General features: G+C 39.6%; 1 protein-coding gene across 1 annotated transcript in view; it reads left to right on the forward strand.

Annotated features, from left to right (window-relative positions):
• ROR2 (receptor tyrosine kinase like orphan receptor 2) overlaps nucleotides 1-18,066 on the forward strand; it is a 144,723-nt gene that overhangs the window by 103,900 nt on the left and 22,757 nt on the right. The window contains exons 3-5 of the mRNA XM_044446822.1: nucleotides 4,219-4,506; nucleotides 6,268-6,298; nucleotides 16,975-17,102. Of these exons, the coding sequence (XP_044302757.1) occupies nucleotides 4,219-4,506; nucleotides 6,268-6,298; nucleotides 16,975-17,102 (447 nt within the window). The remainder of the gene's footprint in view (nucleotides 1-4,218; nucleotides 4,507-6,267; nucleotides 6,299-16,974; nucleotides 17,103-18,066) is intronic.

The following is an 18,066-nucleotide window of genomic DNA, read 5'->3' on the forward strand; positions in this document are numbered from 1 at the left end:
TTATTGGCCATTGTATTGCCTCCAGTGAAGAACTGTTATCGTAATGCAGGCCATATGTTTAAATTTGGGACAGTCACATTAGATACACATTTGGATACCTGCTGTGGTTTATGGGATTTGGCAGTTTTATTTTCTGTCATCTCTTAAGTCATTAAACGTGTACACAGTCTTTACATACAAGCATACAATGGCGAGTTTCTATTAATAGCAGCAGCAAGAAGGCAAGCAACTGAAGACAAATGCAACTTACTGTGAAAGTATGTTTAATACGGGTTGCCTTGGACGAGATGATTAGTAAACATTGAGGGAACGTTTAGAAAAACTTGGGACCAAAAGCTAACGTAGTCCACTTTGTCCCCCAGAATCAGGAGCCCTTGTGCCCCTTGCTGCATACATGGCCCACAAGCTGCCTTTGGTTTGCTGTACGGCATCTTATCTAGACTCAGCAGCCATTTGTGCATCTTGAATGAAAACTCTTGTCTTCAGTGAGTAACAGCATAAACTGTCATTATGCACCATACGATTGATTCAGAACAGCAGCAGCAACAGAAACTTTGCTTTGAAGATATTGATCCAAGGAAAGCTTTTGAATTATTTGAAAGTGTGCCCATTAGTGCATGATTACTGGTTCTGTCAGAGGTTCTTCCTTCCTTTTAGGGTCTCTAGGGTTGCCACTAGCATAAGCTGGCCATTACACTTAGAAAACACATGTACCTTCTTGCTTTCAACCACTGTTGGGAAAATTGCTGAATAAGGGGAGTCCATCAGAATTAGATAGTTGTCATGAATTAATGTAATAGGATTGAGCCTCAAAATTCTAGCCAGGTTTGAAATAAGCACAAAGGGTAATTATTAGTGGTCTGAATCTTTATTGCAAGAACTATCTGCTTTCTGATGTTCCAAAAGAATATTTTCTTAGGATTCAGTTTAGTCAGAGACTTGCAAAATGAATCGAAGCATCTGATTAATTTAATGGTCTGGTTCCCAAACATGCATGGCTAGCTTTAAATTTCAATGCCACATGGCAAATCTTCAAGCTTCAAGAGCTGAAAGGAGTTTCAAATGCAATTGCTGATGTGGCTTGAGGGGAAGGGGGCAATGCTTGATGTTAAAAGGAAGGCCAAGTTTCCATTGGAATCGTCCAGACCTTTGGATACTGTGGGCTGCACTTCATATCCCCAGCAATTATAAATGCCATTATCAGAATGAGATTTCATGTACTACAATTCTAGGGCAGGCAATATAACCAAATGTCTTGTTACCAGACTGTCCAAAACTAACTTTATCAAAATTTTCAATAATATTATTCAAGAGTAATTTTCAATAATTATTCAAGAGTAATATTTAATTACTCTTATTTCAAATGGAGAATTAACTGTATTGATTACATATGTGCTTCCTTAGAGTAGGTTTTTTGTTTATGTTTTATTTAATTATTCAATATTCTACCTGAGGCTTTTATCAATATCCTGAAGTTTTCTAGATCTGCAAAATCTGCAATAGATCGTGAAAGCACAGCCAGCCTTTGCTCAGTAGTCTTGGTTTTTGATATCCATGGGAGTGTACCCATAATTGTAGATCTTTCAAAAGAGAGTAACAGTGCAACTAGTTCTGTTTCTCAAACACTTTTGCTTCCCTCGTGTCCTTAGTGTAGACTTGCCTTTTACAGAACAGAGTACACCACAAATGCCTCTGATGAACAGTACATCAGTACAGACTGGCATTCAGAATTAAGTTCATTGCATTAAAGTACATATGTGGTACGCTTTCTTGCTCTACACTTACTCTGTTTGCAAAACCTGTGGAATTCAGATCTGTTAAAACAATGTCTTGTTGAAGAATATATCATCTGTAAAAGTAAGCTTTTCTAACCCAAACCAGATTTATTAGTAGGTTCTTTCAACTGCAAATGTAGTAACAAATGTTTTTAAAGCCCTCATAAACTTGTTTTAGTTTAAGGGTATCACTGGAGTTGTAAAAGTCATCTATTACAACAATTACTTTAGCTTTGGGAGTCAGTTCTTCAAACTTCAAAATATTACTTTGGAAATTCTGACTGTAGAGCACATTACACTTTGGTGGCTTTGTTTCCAAAACTGTGGACATCAGAAAGCATCCTCTTAAATCAGTGTTTTTGGGCAGAACTGAATGGGATACTATTTACATAACAGAAATTGAGGCACATTATCCAATGTAAATAGCTATTGCAGGAAGGCCTGTGCATGAGGAAAAGGAGTTGAGTAAAATAAAGGTCCATGTTGGGGCTAATAGGAGCTTCCAGAATAAGGAGCAGGATCATCTGGATCAGCCTTCCCCAGCCTGGTAGTCTTGAGAGACATTTGGACAGCAACTCCCACAATTCCCATCCAGCAGGGCCATTGACTGGGAATTCTGGGTGTTGCAGTCCAAACATGTCTGGAAGGCACAAGGTTGGGGAAGGCTGGGCTAGATAATGGGATCAGGGAATAGGTTAGTCTCCCCACCTGCTCTTGCCCCACTCCTGCTTGGTGGGAGGTGGGGCAGCTGCAGCAGCCATCAGTATTAGGAAAAGAGTGCAAGTGACCTGTTCTCAGGCAACTAATTAATGTTTCTCTCATCTTCGTCCATCTGGAGGGCTACTGCATGGCACAAGAATTTCTGTTTGCAGAATACAGTGGTATTGTACCATGAGCAAAGCTGACTCAATTGGTGATGCGTATTATGACTTATTATGCTGTTACTCATTTCATGTAATCAGATGGTTCTGAGCTTTGTCAACATAGGTATCTGGCACGGGACTTGGGCCTTCATGCCTCTACAGTCTCAGTGCCTAAAACAGTTCTCTGAACTTTAGAACTGCAGTGCACACAATGGGAGGGCTTGGCACATGATTTAAACTGGACAGCTTTTAAATATCCTTCTGTAGCTAAAGTGCAATATAAAACTTAGACAGAAAAATGTTTTCTAAGCCTCAGTTATCTTGCTTGACCCACGTCAGACTGAAACCAGCTGTTGTTAGTTCCTAACTTGCTAATATTGTTTTTTGTTTATGTTATTACTTGCATTGTATTTACATAAGTAAATAACCCATTTTCCCACTTGATTTAGCTTTTTGAAAAAGTCTTCTGCCCTGCATTCCTATGATCACCAGAAAAACAGTTCAACACCTCGGACTATGCATAGTCCAAGATGTGTATAAATGGAGAATGAAGGAAAGGCAGGGGAATTTTAAAACAGGAAAGGAGCAGATAACAATAGAAAAAAGCAAGCCAAAACTGCAGGATAAGTTATGTTACCTGCAATACAGGCTAAAGCTTTGCCAGAATCTGAAGCAGAGGATTTTACATCTGCTACAAAAATACTGAGAACCATTAACTTATTGTTGGTGCATTGCAAATTCAATGTGATAGTGATCTAGGAATGGGAGGAACTTCTTGCCCTAAAGAAGATGACAAAACCCAGGACCTCCTCTGGTATATAGAAAAGCTGACTACACAATTTAAATTAAATGGTTGCAGTTACCCTAGGCGTACAACTACATATTTTACCTATAAGGCAATGGTTTCCTGCAGACACAGGCCAGTTCTCACAGTGTCCATAAATCCTGACTACATTAAGGTTGCTTCTGCTGTTGGAGAGCCTGTGACTCTTGTCTGCATTTTGGAGGTCTGGAATTAATGTACTGGCTGCAAAGTTGGCTGCAAGGCAAAGATATTGGCATACCATCATGCTAACTGCTTTTTTCTTTTTCTTTCTGTGTGGTGGTAGTGTTAATTTGGAAATGATCTGGCATTCAGGATCCTGGACCATTGCAGAGTTATATGGCTGCTTATGGCTTTTCCATTCTTTGGATCTAATTAACAGGATAATTTAAGCAAACAAGTTAACTTTTGTTGAGGTACATGTTCAGAGTATGATCATTTTAAGCTGCAAAAAGCAGCCTTCCTATTATTGCATTGTTGTCAGTCTGTTAAAGTGACACATAAGGAAATCACATGAGAATTCCAATTAAAATACATCTCAAAAAACACTGAGTTCAACTGATTCCTAAAGTAACACAGACTTATTTGAGGTTCAAAACTGTTGTCAATCCATGACTCAGAGAACTGTGTAGTAGCACAAAATATGTTTAACAAAAACAGACCTGCATTTTTTTCTAAAGTTGTTCATCAATAAGTGTCCATAGGCAGTCGCTTATCCCAGCTCAGCTTTGATCTTTCCTGACCTTCACCTTTTCAGGTTACTTTTTGACCTTTTTGGAACCAGTCAACAATATCACCATAGTCCAAGGCCAGACAGCAATTCTCCACTGTAAAGTAGCAGGAAATCCATCCCCCAATGTCAAATGGTTAAAAAATGATGCACCCGTGGTTCAAGAACCAAAAAGGATCATCATAAGGAAAACAGACTATGGCTCACGATTAAGAATCCAGGATCTTGACACCACCGACACTGGTTATTATCAATGTGTGGCCACAAATGGGATGAAGACAATAACAGCAACAGGAGTTCTGTTTGTAAGACTGGGTGAGTCACTTTGTTTTAAAATGTGGCTTTTATAAGTAGGTTTATTGCTTTATAGACTTGCTCCTAGTTTTCACAATCGCCAAATGAGAAATTAATTCACCAGTGTTTTTCTTTTTTCCTTTTCAAAAATAAATTGCAACATGAAAGAAAATCAATAAAGTCATTGCCTGAGGCTTCCTCCTCAGCACAAGACGTCTGGGTTGAACCTGATACCATTTACTAGTAATAAAAGAAAGTAGATACAGATGGAACGGTCTGTAAATATGAAGTTCAGAGAATGGCACAAATGTGAAATAAGGTTTAGTGTAAGGTAAAGAAGGCGAACTTTCATTGCTACGCATTTCACAGTACTGCCTGAACTCGTGTTTTTGCTGCCCAGAAGAATAGGTAGCAGCTCTCCATCTGGTATTCATAGCTTTGGCCCCAATCTTTGTAAGATCACACATGATATCTGTGGCAGCTGGAAAGCTGAATACCAACTAAAAAATCAAGGCACATGTTTTTTGCTGGATGTGTAACTTACTTTTGGACAGGGCCTGTGTACTGCATGTCATCATAAAAGCATATTTGGTGCTTCTTCTTCAAAGAAAAAGAGAAAATATAGTGGAGACAGGATGTAACTCAGTGACAGATAAAAAGATCTCTTTAATGAACCTTGAAAGCTGTTGCCAGTCAGAATCAATACTAGTGGGTTAGTAGATGGAAATTTAGTTTAACTTGAATTGGACTGAGACCTCTTTCTGTGTTCCTGCATTCCTAATATCATTGGAATTAAACCATTCAATTCTGCAGGTAACCCGATTCCTGAAATAGTTATGTAGCATGAGAGCGAAGTAACAAACTATCATAAAGAAATATGCAATGAGATGTCCTCCGTTTTTTGTTTATGAAGAACTATTTAATCTGTTTTCCAAGGATGGCTTAGTGTGGTGGGAAATGGGGTAGGCGGAAATAATCTTCAGAATAAGAAGAAAGGTTACAGTATGTACAGAGTCAGTCTCATGTTTCAGCCAACAGTAGGTGATGTCCATTATGGTGATGTAGACAATATGGTGATAAATTGGCTCGTATGACATTTACGAAGTGGTCTTTAACAATCAACAACGTAGCTGTTCTTCCCTTGGGAGCACTATGTGTTGCGGGCTTTCTTCTTGCACTCTGCGCATAAAGAATTTTTTCAGTGCAAGTGTCATTGCAATGGACAAAAAATACATACATTTGCAAAGGAAAACGCATACAAATTGGGTTTTCTGGAATTTAGTCTTCATGTAGACACTCCACGTGTATACACCATGTATGTTAAGAAATTCATTAAATTACAGTGCATATGCATATGTATATGTACTGAGTCCTTATCCTTATATATATAAGCACTGAGTGCTTATATATATACTGAAAAATATAAACAGTACTCACACAAAAGTACTGATTATATTTTTCATTAAAATATGATTTTTAAATGAAAAAAATCATAAAAATTCATGTCAAATTCATTTCACTAGCATTTTACAAGAGACCTGTCATTATGAAGTAAGATAATATTCACTGGAGAGAGAGAAATATTCTCATGCTTACATAAATTTATATATGTATTTACTCCTGTAGACACAAGATACTATGTCTGAAAATAATACTGTTACTGTTGGTGCATAAAACTTACCTTTGTTTGAAACTAAATAGAAGTGGAAATGTTAGCTAAAATTGTCAACTTGTTTTCCCAGAACTAAACCTTCTAACTGCATTTTCTTTATATATTCACAGGTCCAACGCACAGCCCAAATCACAATTTTCAGTAAGTATTACTGGGGCCTTGTTTATTGGGTGTCTAAAAGAAATTAATGCAAACATTGTCTAATAAAATAATTAAATACTGCCTATAGTCACTTTCTGTCTTTAGTAAACTTTAATTGGATTGGAAACTTTTGAAATGTTTGGAGAAATCTTGTGTATTATTTGGTTTTTTTTTGTGAAATTGGCTTTCTTTCTGCATGCATGGAATGTTTTTAGCAGAGCAATACAGTACAGTGTTGCAAGACTATGCAATAACCATTTTAAAACATCTTGCTAGAGAACAGGAATATGTCATTTTGATTTTACATTTTACCCAGTTTATTCTACTGTAACTGAGAAAGCTGAGTGAAATTATATTCTGAAAAGGGCCATTTTGAATTATGATTGCAACATAAATTACAAGTTTATACGTTATGACAACCTTTTTGGAGCTATAATCCTGTATCATCTTGGCCATAATTTTATCTATAATTTACATTGGTTAGAAATGTTTGTCTTTTTCCTATCAAAATGTGTCTGAATACATTTTATGTTCCTTTATATCTTTACTTAATTTGCTTGTACAAAGTCTTGGAGGGTGATTTCATGCAACTGATGAGAAGATAAATTTGAAGTTATTATGGAACTACATGCATAATATTGTCAGATATGAGTATGATAGCACTGGCTTGAAGGACTGCCAGAACAATTAAATAATCAATGGTTCAGATACGATCTTTTCCTGAAAAGGTTACATGTGTTTGGAATTCTTATGGGGACTCAAATATATAGAAGAGGAAGAAATGCTTGGAAGGAGAGAATTTTCTACAAAAATTATGATTATAATGGGCAGTTGTCCATCTTTTGTCTCAAGAACAGTGATTTGGTTTCTACTCAGGATACTACACCTAAATATAAAACACACATACATATAGCATCGGTTCTTTCAGACTGCAGGGTGTATTAGATTGATGAGAGCCATCCAGTTTACTCTAAAAAGTGCATTTTCCATCTGATATTTATTTATTTATTTATTTATTTGTGATATTTATATGCCTCAGGACGGCTTACATAAATAAAATACATATATCAATACACATAAATTATAACAAAATATCAACATAAAAATCAACATAAACAAATCGACCTACTCTGACTGCAAAAATCCAACCCAGAAGTAACCAATGCATGTGTCACTGTTGCTAGGCAATCTTCCTCCAGGTAGGGATGCAGCTGATGGATTAGCCGAAGCTGAAGGAAAGCGCTCCTCACTATCGCAGTCACTTGAGCTTCCAATGACAGCTCCAGGTTGAGGAGCACTCCCAAGCTGCGAACCCTGCCTGTACTTTAGAGGGAGTGCAACCCCTTCCAGGACAAGGCCCAAGTCACCTACCCAGGAGCTCAAATCACCCACCAACAGGACTTCCATCTTGTCCGGATTGAGTTTCAGTTTATTGGCCCTCATCCAGCCCATTACTTCGGCCAGGCACCAGTTCAGTACAGCCACTGCCTCACCTGGACTGGTTGAAAAAGAGAGAAAAAGCATACTGATGATTCCGCAGCCCAACCCCCCTGATGACCTCTCCCAGTGGTTTCATGTAGATGTTGAATAGCAAGGGGGACAAAATGGAACCCTGTGGTACTCCATGGCAAAGTTGCCATGGGGTAGAGCCAAAGTCCCCCAGCACCACCATCTGGAATTGGCCATCAAGGTAGGAGCGGAACCACTGCCAAGCAGTGCCTTCTACTCCCAGTCCCGCCAGCCTATCCAGGAGGATACCATGGTCGATGGTATCGAAAGCCGCTGAGAGGTCCAGGAGAACCAACAGGGGCACACTCCCCTTGTCTCTCTTCCTGCACAGGTCATCATACAGGGCGACCAGGGCAGATTCAGTGCCATACCCGGGTCTGAAGCCTGACTGAAATGGGTCCAGTACCCATCTGAACAATAGACATCTTGTGTCAGTTACACATTTACTATGTTACAGGAGCTCATGGCAGTGATGCATTCCTGTTCCTCTACCTCCAAAAGCAAAATGTAGCAACTTGATACTGCTATGGGAAATGTAAGAATTTGCCACTGATGCTGCTGCATTGGCACAGGCTTCAGTGAGTGCAGGTCACGATTGTCCTATATCAATTTGGAGCTGAATTCCTTCTTCCCTTTTGGAATTTTGGAGCAACCTTGGTCCTATATACATAGTGAGCAAAAATCAGCTTCTGGCGACGCTCTAAGACTCTCTGTATCAGCCACTGCCCCAGAAAAAGCAAAAGGAGAAAGGGCAAATGTAAAACGTTGCTTCCACATGTCTTCCTATTTCCAAGGCTCACTAGGAACAGAGCTCCTGTGACAGGAACCATAGAGACCTCCTAGAACATGGGTCCTCATACTACAGCCCAGGAGCTGGATCCAGCCCGCCATGCCCATTTGGATCCGCCGTGTGCACGCCCATGCATGCGCCTGCCGTCACCACATCGCCCCGCGTGTGGGAGGCAGCGGTTTGCTCACTTGGAGAAAATGATCTCCAAGCAAGCAAGCTGCTGCCTTGTGCGCCCACCTCATGGCGCATGCCCACCCGTGCCTCGCCTCCCCTTGCCGCACTCGTGCACCCACCTGTGCCACGCCGCTGACATCCCGCATGCACCACCAGGACCACCTTCCCGGCCCGCGCCCAGCACCAGCAGCTTTCAACTGGCCCCCGGATGAAAAAGTTTGAGGATCCCTGTCCTAGAACATCCTCTAGAAGACCACACACCACACATGTACTTCATGCTTGCAGCTACCAGGAGATAGAGCAAAGTGCATTTTTTCCTCATAAAAAGCAAGAACACAGAGAGGGAGGAGCTGAAATCAAATGTTCTTTGTAGAAAAGTAGGATGGGATAGAATAAATAAAAAGGAAACAACATCGTAATGATGAGGGGAATGGAATAGAATGCCCAGGAAATGAAGGGTCCTAGAAAATGGCATGGCGGGCTGGAGGTCTTGAAGCCACTCCCACCCTCCCTTCATACTTAAACTACAATTTGCACATCAGCAACAAGTCACTGTTAACAGACTGTGGGTTGTTAGATATATAGCAGGAGTCAGCAACCGTGCTGATGCCTATCGAGGTCCTCCCATTGCTCTAAACAACGCATGGAGACTCTGTCCTTATGTTATTTATATGAGTTTGAAAACAGTAAACCTGGGTTCAGCTCTGGGTTGTTTGTCCTTAATAACCCTGCTTTTCTTAACTATAGATGGTTCTTAATATGCAAAGTCATTGTCAAGGTTCTACTTGGACAGACATATAAATTGTGTTTTGTCCTTTCAAAGAAACTTATGCAAGGGCATGCCTAGTACAAAGATGTATTTTATGATGATCCCTAAGTCTGATTTCATGGTAATTAACATCGGTTTCAGCTAAGATAATTGGAAATGCGGCTACATGCTTAACTATACAACTCTTTGTGTTTTCTGAATATGACTCTTAAAACAAAAGTCTTTTGAGTTTTCAGTTAAATTAATGAATAAGGGCCTTAAGCAAAAATTATTACTTTCATCAAAAATTGCATCTTATGTGTATACAAAGTAAGTCGGTAAACAAAAGTATTATCATAATCTTCCATATTTGAAGGGTATTTGGTCTTCAAAGAGCCTTTTCTCATTATAAACTAGTTTGTAGTTTGAAAAGGACATGGTGCTTTGAAGTGAAATTGAGGCATGGCCTTTCTTGATATCACATGGATATTCATATGACTACCTATAAAGAAATAGATGAGAGCCCATGTGGAAATATAACTGAGTGATCCAGGGCCATCTTAACGCATGGGCCTGATGGACACTTGCCCGTGGGCCCCATACAAATCTGTGTATGTTAACCCTTGGAAAATTGGAAAACTTCCAAAATTAACAGTAGTTGTAGTTGTCGTAGGGGGCCCAGTACACTGCTTTGCCTGGGGCCCATAATGCTGTTAAGATGGCCCTGGAGTGATCATGGAAATGGTTAGTGGACATTTCTGTGCCCACAAGGCAGCTTTCCCACCTGAAGTTGCCACAAGCAAACCCATGGTCCCACCAGCCACATCATATTTATCTGGAGAAAGCTAGGACAAAAGCATTCCATGACAGCTTAAGGTGTTGCCTAAGGGTGATTTTATGTGTGACATTTTTCCTGGGTGTATCCTAATATGGAAATACACTTAAGGGGGTCCACAAAATCTGGCTTGTTCAGAGAACATATAAATCCTTTGGCTCATTCTCTGGGCTGAATGCAGTAGCCTCACTCACCACTGGAACTGTGTGGCCCTTAGCCCAACAAATGTTGGTTGGCTCTTCATGAGAAAGAGTTCCCCATGTGTACAGATGTACAAGTGTGGACCGTTACTACACCCCTATAGTAGCCGGTCTGGTGGCTATCACTTGTTAAAATAATCTTTAGAGTAAGAACATGGCCCCAGGGGTAGATAAGATCCCTAGGGAGACACTTTTTTTTACAATAAAGTACGTTTTGGTATTGTGTGTAGAAGCTTTTACAAGTGCAGTAGTATATGTGTACTGAATACAAAGAATACTTTTGAATGAATGTCCAGCCTAGTACAGGAAAGAGAAAGCAGTTTATAGGGTTAGCCCATGGGGCCCTGAAAAATGCTCTATTATGAACATCTCATGTGTGACTAGTCAAATGTCAAATTTGCTGCTACCGATTATGGCTTTTCAACACGAACATGAAGAAGAAGTGAAAACTTTATGAACTGCACACAAGACTATATCCAGTAAGGTACATTCCCTCCCTCTCCTGTATTTTCATCTACAGAGAAAATGTTTTATTTAACTCACTTTTCAGACAAGGTTGGGTTCCCTAAAGCATCTTACAAAAAATGCATCAATGAAGAGACCAGTGTCTGGCACTTGTTGTCATTGCTCAGGTTCTAGGTTCATGACATAGTATCGTGGTAAGCTAGCAGATTTCTACTGACAGTAGAATAGCTTGGTGTATTGATTTTATAAGTGCTTCCTTTTGTTCATCCTCTTATTTAAAGTTAGGGTTCCTTAAAGTTCATATATATGTATAATACAAATATAAATAGACATTATATGTTCTATGCATCATTTTACAGTGGAAGCTTATAAACAGAAGTAAGCTTTAATTAATTTAATGGAACATACCCCCAGATATATATAGTTGGACTGGGAAACTTGTGCCTTCCAGATATTTTTCCCTACAACTCTCATGCACCCTACCTAGCATAATCTACTGGTGAGAGAAGATGTGAATTGTACACCAAAATATCTAGAGGGCACACATTCCCCCTCCCTGCTATGATTGCAACCTTTGCATTTAAGAATAGTCAGATGGATCAGACATTGCATACCATATTTTGCTTTCTACAAGTGGCTTTTAAAATCTTCATGTGTTTTCTAATGACAAAATAGGGATGGATAAAAATCAATCCTGGTTAACAGCCCATAGTAAAATTATAACTCAGGATTCACACATAATGATGACAAGCCACAATTCTGCCACAATCCTTATTCAGCCCATCCCGTGGGTTGTTCTTACGTGTGATCTAGAGGGTAATACAAAATACTGGATTGGCATTATGTTCCACTTTGCTCCTCTGTCTCCCTTGTTCCCTCCGGAGTTGTCTCTCACAGTCTATATGCTGTCCTAAATTGTAGGTGAGAGCGGTAGGACCATATAGTTGAGCAGTGGCTTCCTTGCTCCTGAGTCTTCCAAGACAAATAAAAGTTTGAATAATGATGGGAAGTTGGCAGCGGCACTTGCAGGCTGTTCATTGCAAGGACAAGGTTAAAAAGAGGTACTGCAGACTTTTTTGGTCAGTAGAGCTTGTCTTAGCTGATGAGCTCAAGTAGGGGTGAAGAACAAGATCGGCTTTCTTTGCTTGAATTGATGAACAGACCTATGATACGGAGCAGACCTACACAAGAAAAATTCTGCAACACACACTCACTCACACACAATTTCTATTTTGTATGTTAGACAACCATCTGTCAGCTGTCAGTTCCAAGTCAAAGAAGACTTGATGCTAAAGCTTTATTTTTATGTTTTCAAGACAGATTAGGCTGTTGCCATTGAAGACAATATAGTTATTATTTTCTACGCCCTCTGGCTCTCTTGTACAACACCATTCATACAATAGATATGTTAGGCAGTTCACGTTCTTTGTGTTTGGTCTGTATTTATTCTGACATCTAGATTATTTGATTTATACAGAAAAGCTCCTTTGTTCCATAGTTACCTTTGAAAGTTTTCTGTGAGTGGTGTTAGTGCACTTAATTGCTGTAACCGATGAATCTAATGGCAAGGAGGATGCTATATCTGGTAAATCTATAAATATTGCTTCATCACAAACACTGCACATTTGAGTTCTAGTTAATGAGAAAGGCGAGTTCTCAGCACCATTTAAGAAAACTGCTGCATCTTTTCTTAATTAGAAACTAATTCATAAAATAAGCATCACCTTTGCCAGAGCCATTTGTCAGTACTAATGAGTAGGGCAATGGTGCTGTTGATTAGTGAGTTTTATGGCTTAGAATGAAATGTTGATTTTAAGGAATACACAGCATTTTGCTTTCAGTTTCACTGGTTAAACATAGCATGCCAGCTTTTTCTTTCAGGCCTAAAATATACTGCATTTCAAGGGTTGTTGTGATAACGAAACAGCAATTTTTGTTGAGGCATTTTGATATGAATGTATTGTCATAATGCTTTTGTGGAGGATGGGCTGTTGATGACACTTAAGAATTAACACATTGTGTTTCAGCATCCATTTTACACAGGAAAAAGATTTGGGAACAGACACACACATGACAGAACAGAAGCACTTGCCTGGTTGTAGATGTCAGAACCAAAGCATTCTTTGGTGATCTGGAGAAGGCACTGTGCTTGTGTGCTCCTTCCTCTTCTCCTTTCATTTGTGGTAGGAAGCATGCGGGTTGCCCACAGCTCTTGCAGGGCCACTGCCACAGCTGTATCCCCAGCAGAAGTGCACTCTCTGCACAGTACACAAAGATCCAGTGCTAGTGTGGTCACGTTTGGTGTAGGGGTGTGGTTGGTGGGGTGGGCACAGTCTACCCTCTGAATGCAGTTTCTTACTCCTACTTCACATGTTAGAATTCCTTGTGGGTCAAATTCTTATTTCCTGGTATGCATCCACCAAGGTTTGTAGGGATGTTCAGACTGGGCAAACATGGCTAAAACAAACTGGGGTTGCCTGCCAACCAGAACTGGAAACCTATGTGAATACATGGCAAAGCGGAGGTAGTCACATGCTTGATTGCTATTCCATGTTTAAAAAGAATTCAACCTTGAACTCCTGCTTGCACACGGGAATGCCCAACTAGAAATTTATTTGCATCTTACATTAAATAGGGATTTTTCAAATAGAGAAATCTTCATACATAGCTATTCTGCATGCCAAGTGGTAAAGGGAAATATTAAATATTGTAAGTTGTCCTGAGATTTTTGTATAATAGGACGGCATACAAAAGCTTTTAATAAATAATAAATATTAAGAGATTTTCCACTCTGATGGGCAGAGGAGGAAGGCATGCTTGAGAGGCCTCCCCCCACGCCCCCTTTCACTTCCTTTCTTTCTATGGCAAAGATTTCTGCAGTAATGTTTAAAAATTAATAGGCTTTATGTTCATTTGTAAATACGGGTTGTTTGTAACTCAGTCATTTGTAACTCAGGAACTGCCTGTATTTCAAGCTAAATATGTCAGCATCCGTTGTTATAATTCTTTAACAACAGTATTTCTGGTTAGTTTATTCTCCTGTAGCTTCAAATACTTGATGATAAAATTAACAGCCTGGTCATATAGTTTTGAAAGGCAAACATTCACTCACACACACACATCCCGCGAACTAATGTTATCAACATTGTTCTTTTTGAGTGGCAGCTTAAGACCTTCCTCTTCCTCCACCCATTTGGCAGCATGTGATGAGGTTTAATCAGAATTTGGATTGTTCTCGCTGTTTACTGTTTAGACAGATGTATGTTTCTTTATGGTCTACTTATATGTTTAGATGTATGCAGTTTCTAATAATGCATTTTAAGTTTTGCAAGCTAATAAGTTTTTCTTACTGGGCAGTACAGAAATATAAAATATGAATTGATTAATGTCATTATGGCGAAAGTAGTAGCTCTGTAATTAATAAGGCCATATTTAAATTATCCTTTAAGTGTCAGTATATCCAAGTATTATTTCACCATTTCAAACTGTCTTTTGGTTTTGAATGACTTGTTCTGATTCAGATATAAAATGTATCTCACATTAATTCTTACAGTAATGTTTAAAGCCAATTAAAGTAATGGTAGTTTAAAAAAACAAGTTGTGCAGCATGAAAAAAGAAGAGTTCCTTCTTTAGTTTCAGGTCCGGTCTGCACTTCAGTTGCCTTCATTTGGTTTGTGAATAGCATATTTAAGCTTTGCCTTGGAGGTTGGTAGATTTCTAGGTGATTTGCAGTATATCAGCAAGGGCCTTGCGTTTCTACAAATCGTGATTCATCAGACTCTTGACTATCAGATTCCCAATTTTATAATTCATAATTTGTGATTATAATTCAGATGTAGGTTTGTATTTGACTGAGTCAGCCAATATATGGGTCATGGCAGTTTTCTTCCAACCTGGTGCCCCTCAGATTTGTTGGAGAACAAGTTGTATCAGTGGCCATGCTGGCTGTAGGTGATGGGAAGTGTAGTTCAAACAGGTCTGGTGAGCACCACCAGGTTGGGTAAGGCTGGCTTATGGTATTCAGTGATAATCTGGTGAGCCACTATTTTGCATTTCCTTTCCTTTGGAACCAGGGAATTCTAGTTTTAAAAAAAGCAAACCAGGACTAGAACTGCAACTCCAGAAACCTTTTGTGGTAGACCTGTTCTCATTTTCTTATGTAAGCCTCTCCCCTGCCTTTCCAGGCTGGATTGATTGATTGATTGATTGATTAATTACATCTTCAAACCGTCCCATAGCCCATGGGTCTCTCTGGTCAGTGTATAGTATAAAAAAGAAGAAAAACATTATGTTCCGTGATGAGTGTAAATGTATTGCATGGAAGGAAGCTGTGCCTCCAGTTAATGCATAGTGAACCTTTTGTTAGAAAACAGTAATTCCATGTGGAGGGGAATGGGCTTATGCAAAAAATACTTATCCTACATTAGTACATTTAATTGCATCATATATGGCTGTGCTAAACATGTCCTACATTCATCATTGTATTCCTTGATCATTTTTCTAAAGCTTAAGAGTACCAGTTGATTGTTCAGCCTTTTTGTTCAGTTGATCCTATCTGTAATTCCCTAATTGCCACAGCAGGCTGTACAAAACTGCCTTCTACAGAAGCAGCATTTCATTTTAAGAAGCCAAGTTTGTGATGAAATCCCACTGAAACTGTATCTTATCTTCTTTCCCCTGCTCCTTTCCCTTGTACTCTGTAATAATCTGGAAATGGGTGACAAGGATAAATAAGATATTCTGGTTTAAAAACAGGAGGCTTTCCTTCTAGCTTCTGCACGCAGTTGCTGATTAAGCTAAAAGGAGAAATGCAGTTGTGGCTGGCACAAAGCATCTTTTTACAGGCCATCTTTAGAGGCATGTCACTGGACCATAAGCACATACCTGCCTCATTCAGCTTATAAGACTGTGAGCATTTTTATGCCTCTCAGGTAAAACAAGGGTATCCAGTCCAGGAAATATCAGGATACATGGGGGACTCAGCCATTCCCGCTTCTTTGCCTCTCTGTATTGTGCAGGTACCATTTTAAAAACCATGATCCTTTCACTCATATACCCCTTCTTCTGTTCTCACAGTCAGAGCCTAGCAGTGCAAAGGCTGATCACCAGTCAAAGTTAAGGATGCTGGAGAAATCCACAGTGGATCTGGATGAGACAAGATTGCTGCAAATCTGATTCTGCAACAGGATGGCTTTTGGGCTCTTAGTTTATTGACAATTGCTAGAGTATAAGAGGAAGGACATTTTTTATCAGTGTTACTCTGGAGCCATCCCCATCTACCTGGGCTGCTTTAAAAAATAGAACAGTGTTCTATCCAGACAGTAACTCAACATCTGAATTAGGTGTTATAGTCAGAGGGAAAGGGGGCATTAAGTTTTATCTTAAAGATTGCTACCAGGAGAGGGTGTGGGGAGAGCACTGATTTCATTCTGTTCATCTAGGCCATGGCTCAGAATTATGCCATATTTTAATTAAATCTTGGCAAGGCCTGCTTTACTTGTTCACTGAAGGAAATGAAGAGCTGCAGAAGGAGGTGGGAGAAGAGAGACAACTGCTCGCCTAATTATGGAGTATGCCATTTGATGCCAGTGATGTATTAGGAGGTGTAATATGACACACATGACTGTCTCGGTTGAACAGCTCTTTCATAGAATGCCCTGTCACATCCCATTATCACAAGCATGGGATTTCTAGGATAATTCTTGCTTTCACTTTGCAGAGGTTTTCCCCCAAGCCCTCCTCCTAAATTAAAATGTTCATTGGTATCCTTCTTCTTTCCCAAACAGCGTCAACTAAAACCAAGGAAGGAGAACAGTGTCTGGAGGAATTAAGAATGTCAGATTTACCATCTCTTTTCCCCATTTCCTTTAAAGAACGTAATTCTTCAGAATTCATCAGGGATGGGGGGACATCTGCAAATGTACTTAGAGGCTCCCAATTTGTCTTTTACTTAGGGAAGATTACCACGAAGATGGGTTTTGCCAGCCTTACAGGGGAATTGCATGTGCTCGAATCATTGGGAACCGGACCATTTATGTGGACTCCCTCCAGATGCAAGGGGAAATTGAAAACCGAATTACTGGTAAGCCTGCATGCCCTTCTTCTGGTCAGAAAATGTTGCATTTCAAGGAAAAACTTAAAATCCAATGCTAGCGCCATACGAAATGGAAATCCACCCGGGCGAAGCATTCTGAAGCTTGCATTTTCAAGTGAGTTGTGACCATCTGTTTTTCTCTTATGCAGTAACTTTACATAGTGATATGATGGAATTCCCATGAGTTTCTTCTGTAATGGATCTCTTGTGATTCAGAGCTTCAAGATACAATTTGGTCAGTGTTTCTCCCTATACCTTAGTTCCAGTCTCTGAGCATCAGGAGTATCGTTATAGCCTTGACTTAGTTTTGTATGCACATACCGAATAAAAATATTTTGACGGAATCCTCCATGAATTTTTCAATTTCTCTTTCAGGAAAGGGCAACTTTGGAGGTAATGGGAAGCAGTCTCTGGAGCCCAATGCAGGCACATTTCCCAGAACTGCCATATTGCCACCAAATTTAAAACATGTTCACCCCTTGTTTAATGGGTTCTGCAAGTCCTGGAGCACAAATTTGCATTAAAACAAGACACATGCTTCATAATTAATTTATTTTAAAGTAAAAGTGCTGCTTAGCTGCTATTATCTCATTTCCAACAAACTTTAGTGGCTATCCACCAGTGATGACTTTAGGTAAGACTGCAAAAGGCCAGGGAGTGCCTATGTGTTGTTCTCTCTCACTGGAGCCAGGTATTGCAGGTCAGCGACAGGCAGCTTTAATTTCTCCTCCAAATATATTTTTCTCACTTGCATCTCTGCTTGCTTACCTGAACAATTTGAAGCTACCTTTTCTCTTGGCATCTGAATGAAATAAACCCTGTTCACTGCTTCTGGCATACAGGTTTTTGCCCTCCAGCCTATTGCCAGGTGCTGTTCCATTAAGGAACTATGGAAGCAAAACCAAGGCAAATAGAAGAAACTAACCTACCACAACTGAATTGAATTGTGGAT

The sequence above is a fragment of the Varanus komodoensis genome, unplaced genomic scaffold (genome assembly GCF_004798865.1).
Source record: "Varanus komodoensis strain SLA01 unplaced genomic scaffold, ASM479886v1 scaffold5, whole genome shotgun sequence".
Lineage (NCBI taxonomy): Eukaryota > Metazoa > Chordata > Lepidosauria > Squamata > Varanidae > Varanus > Varanus komodoensis.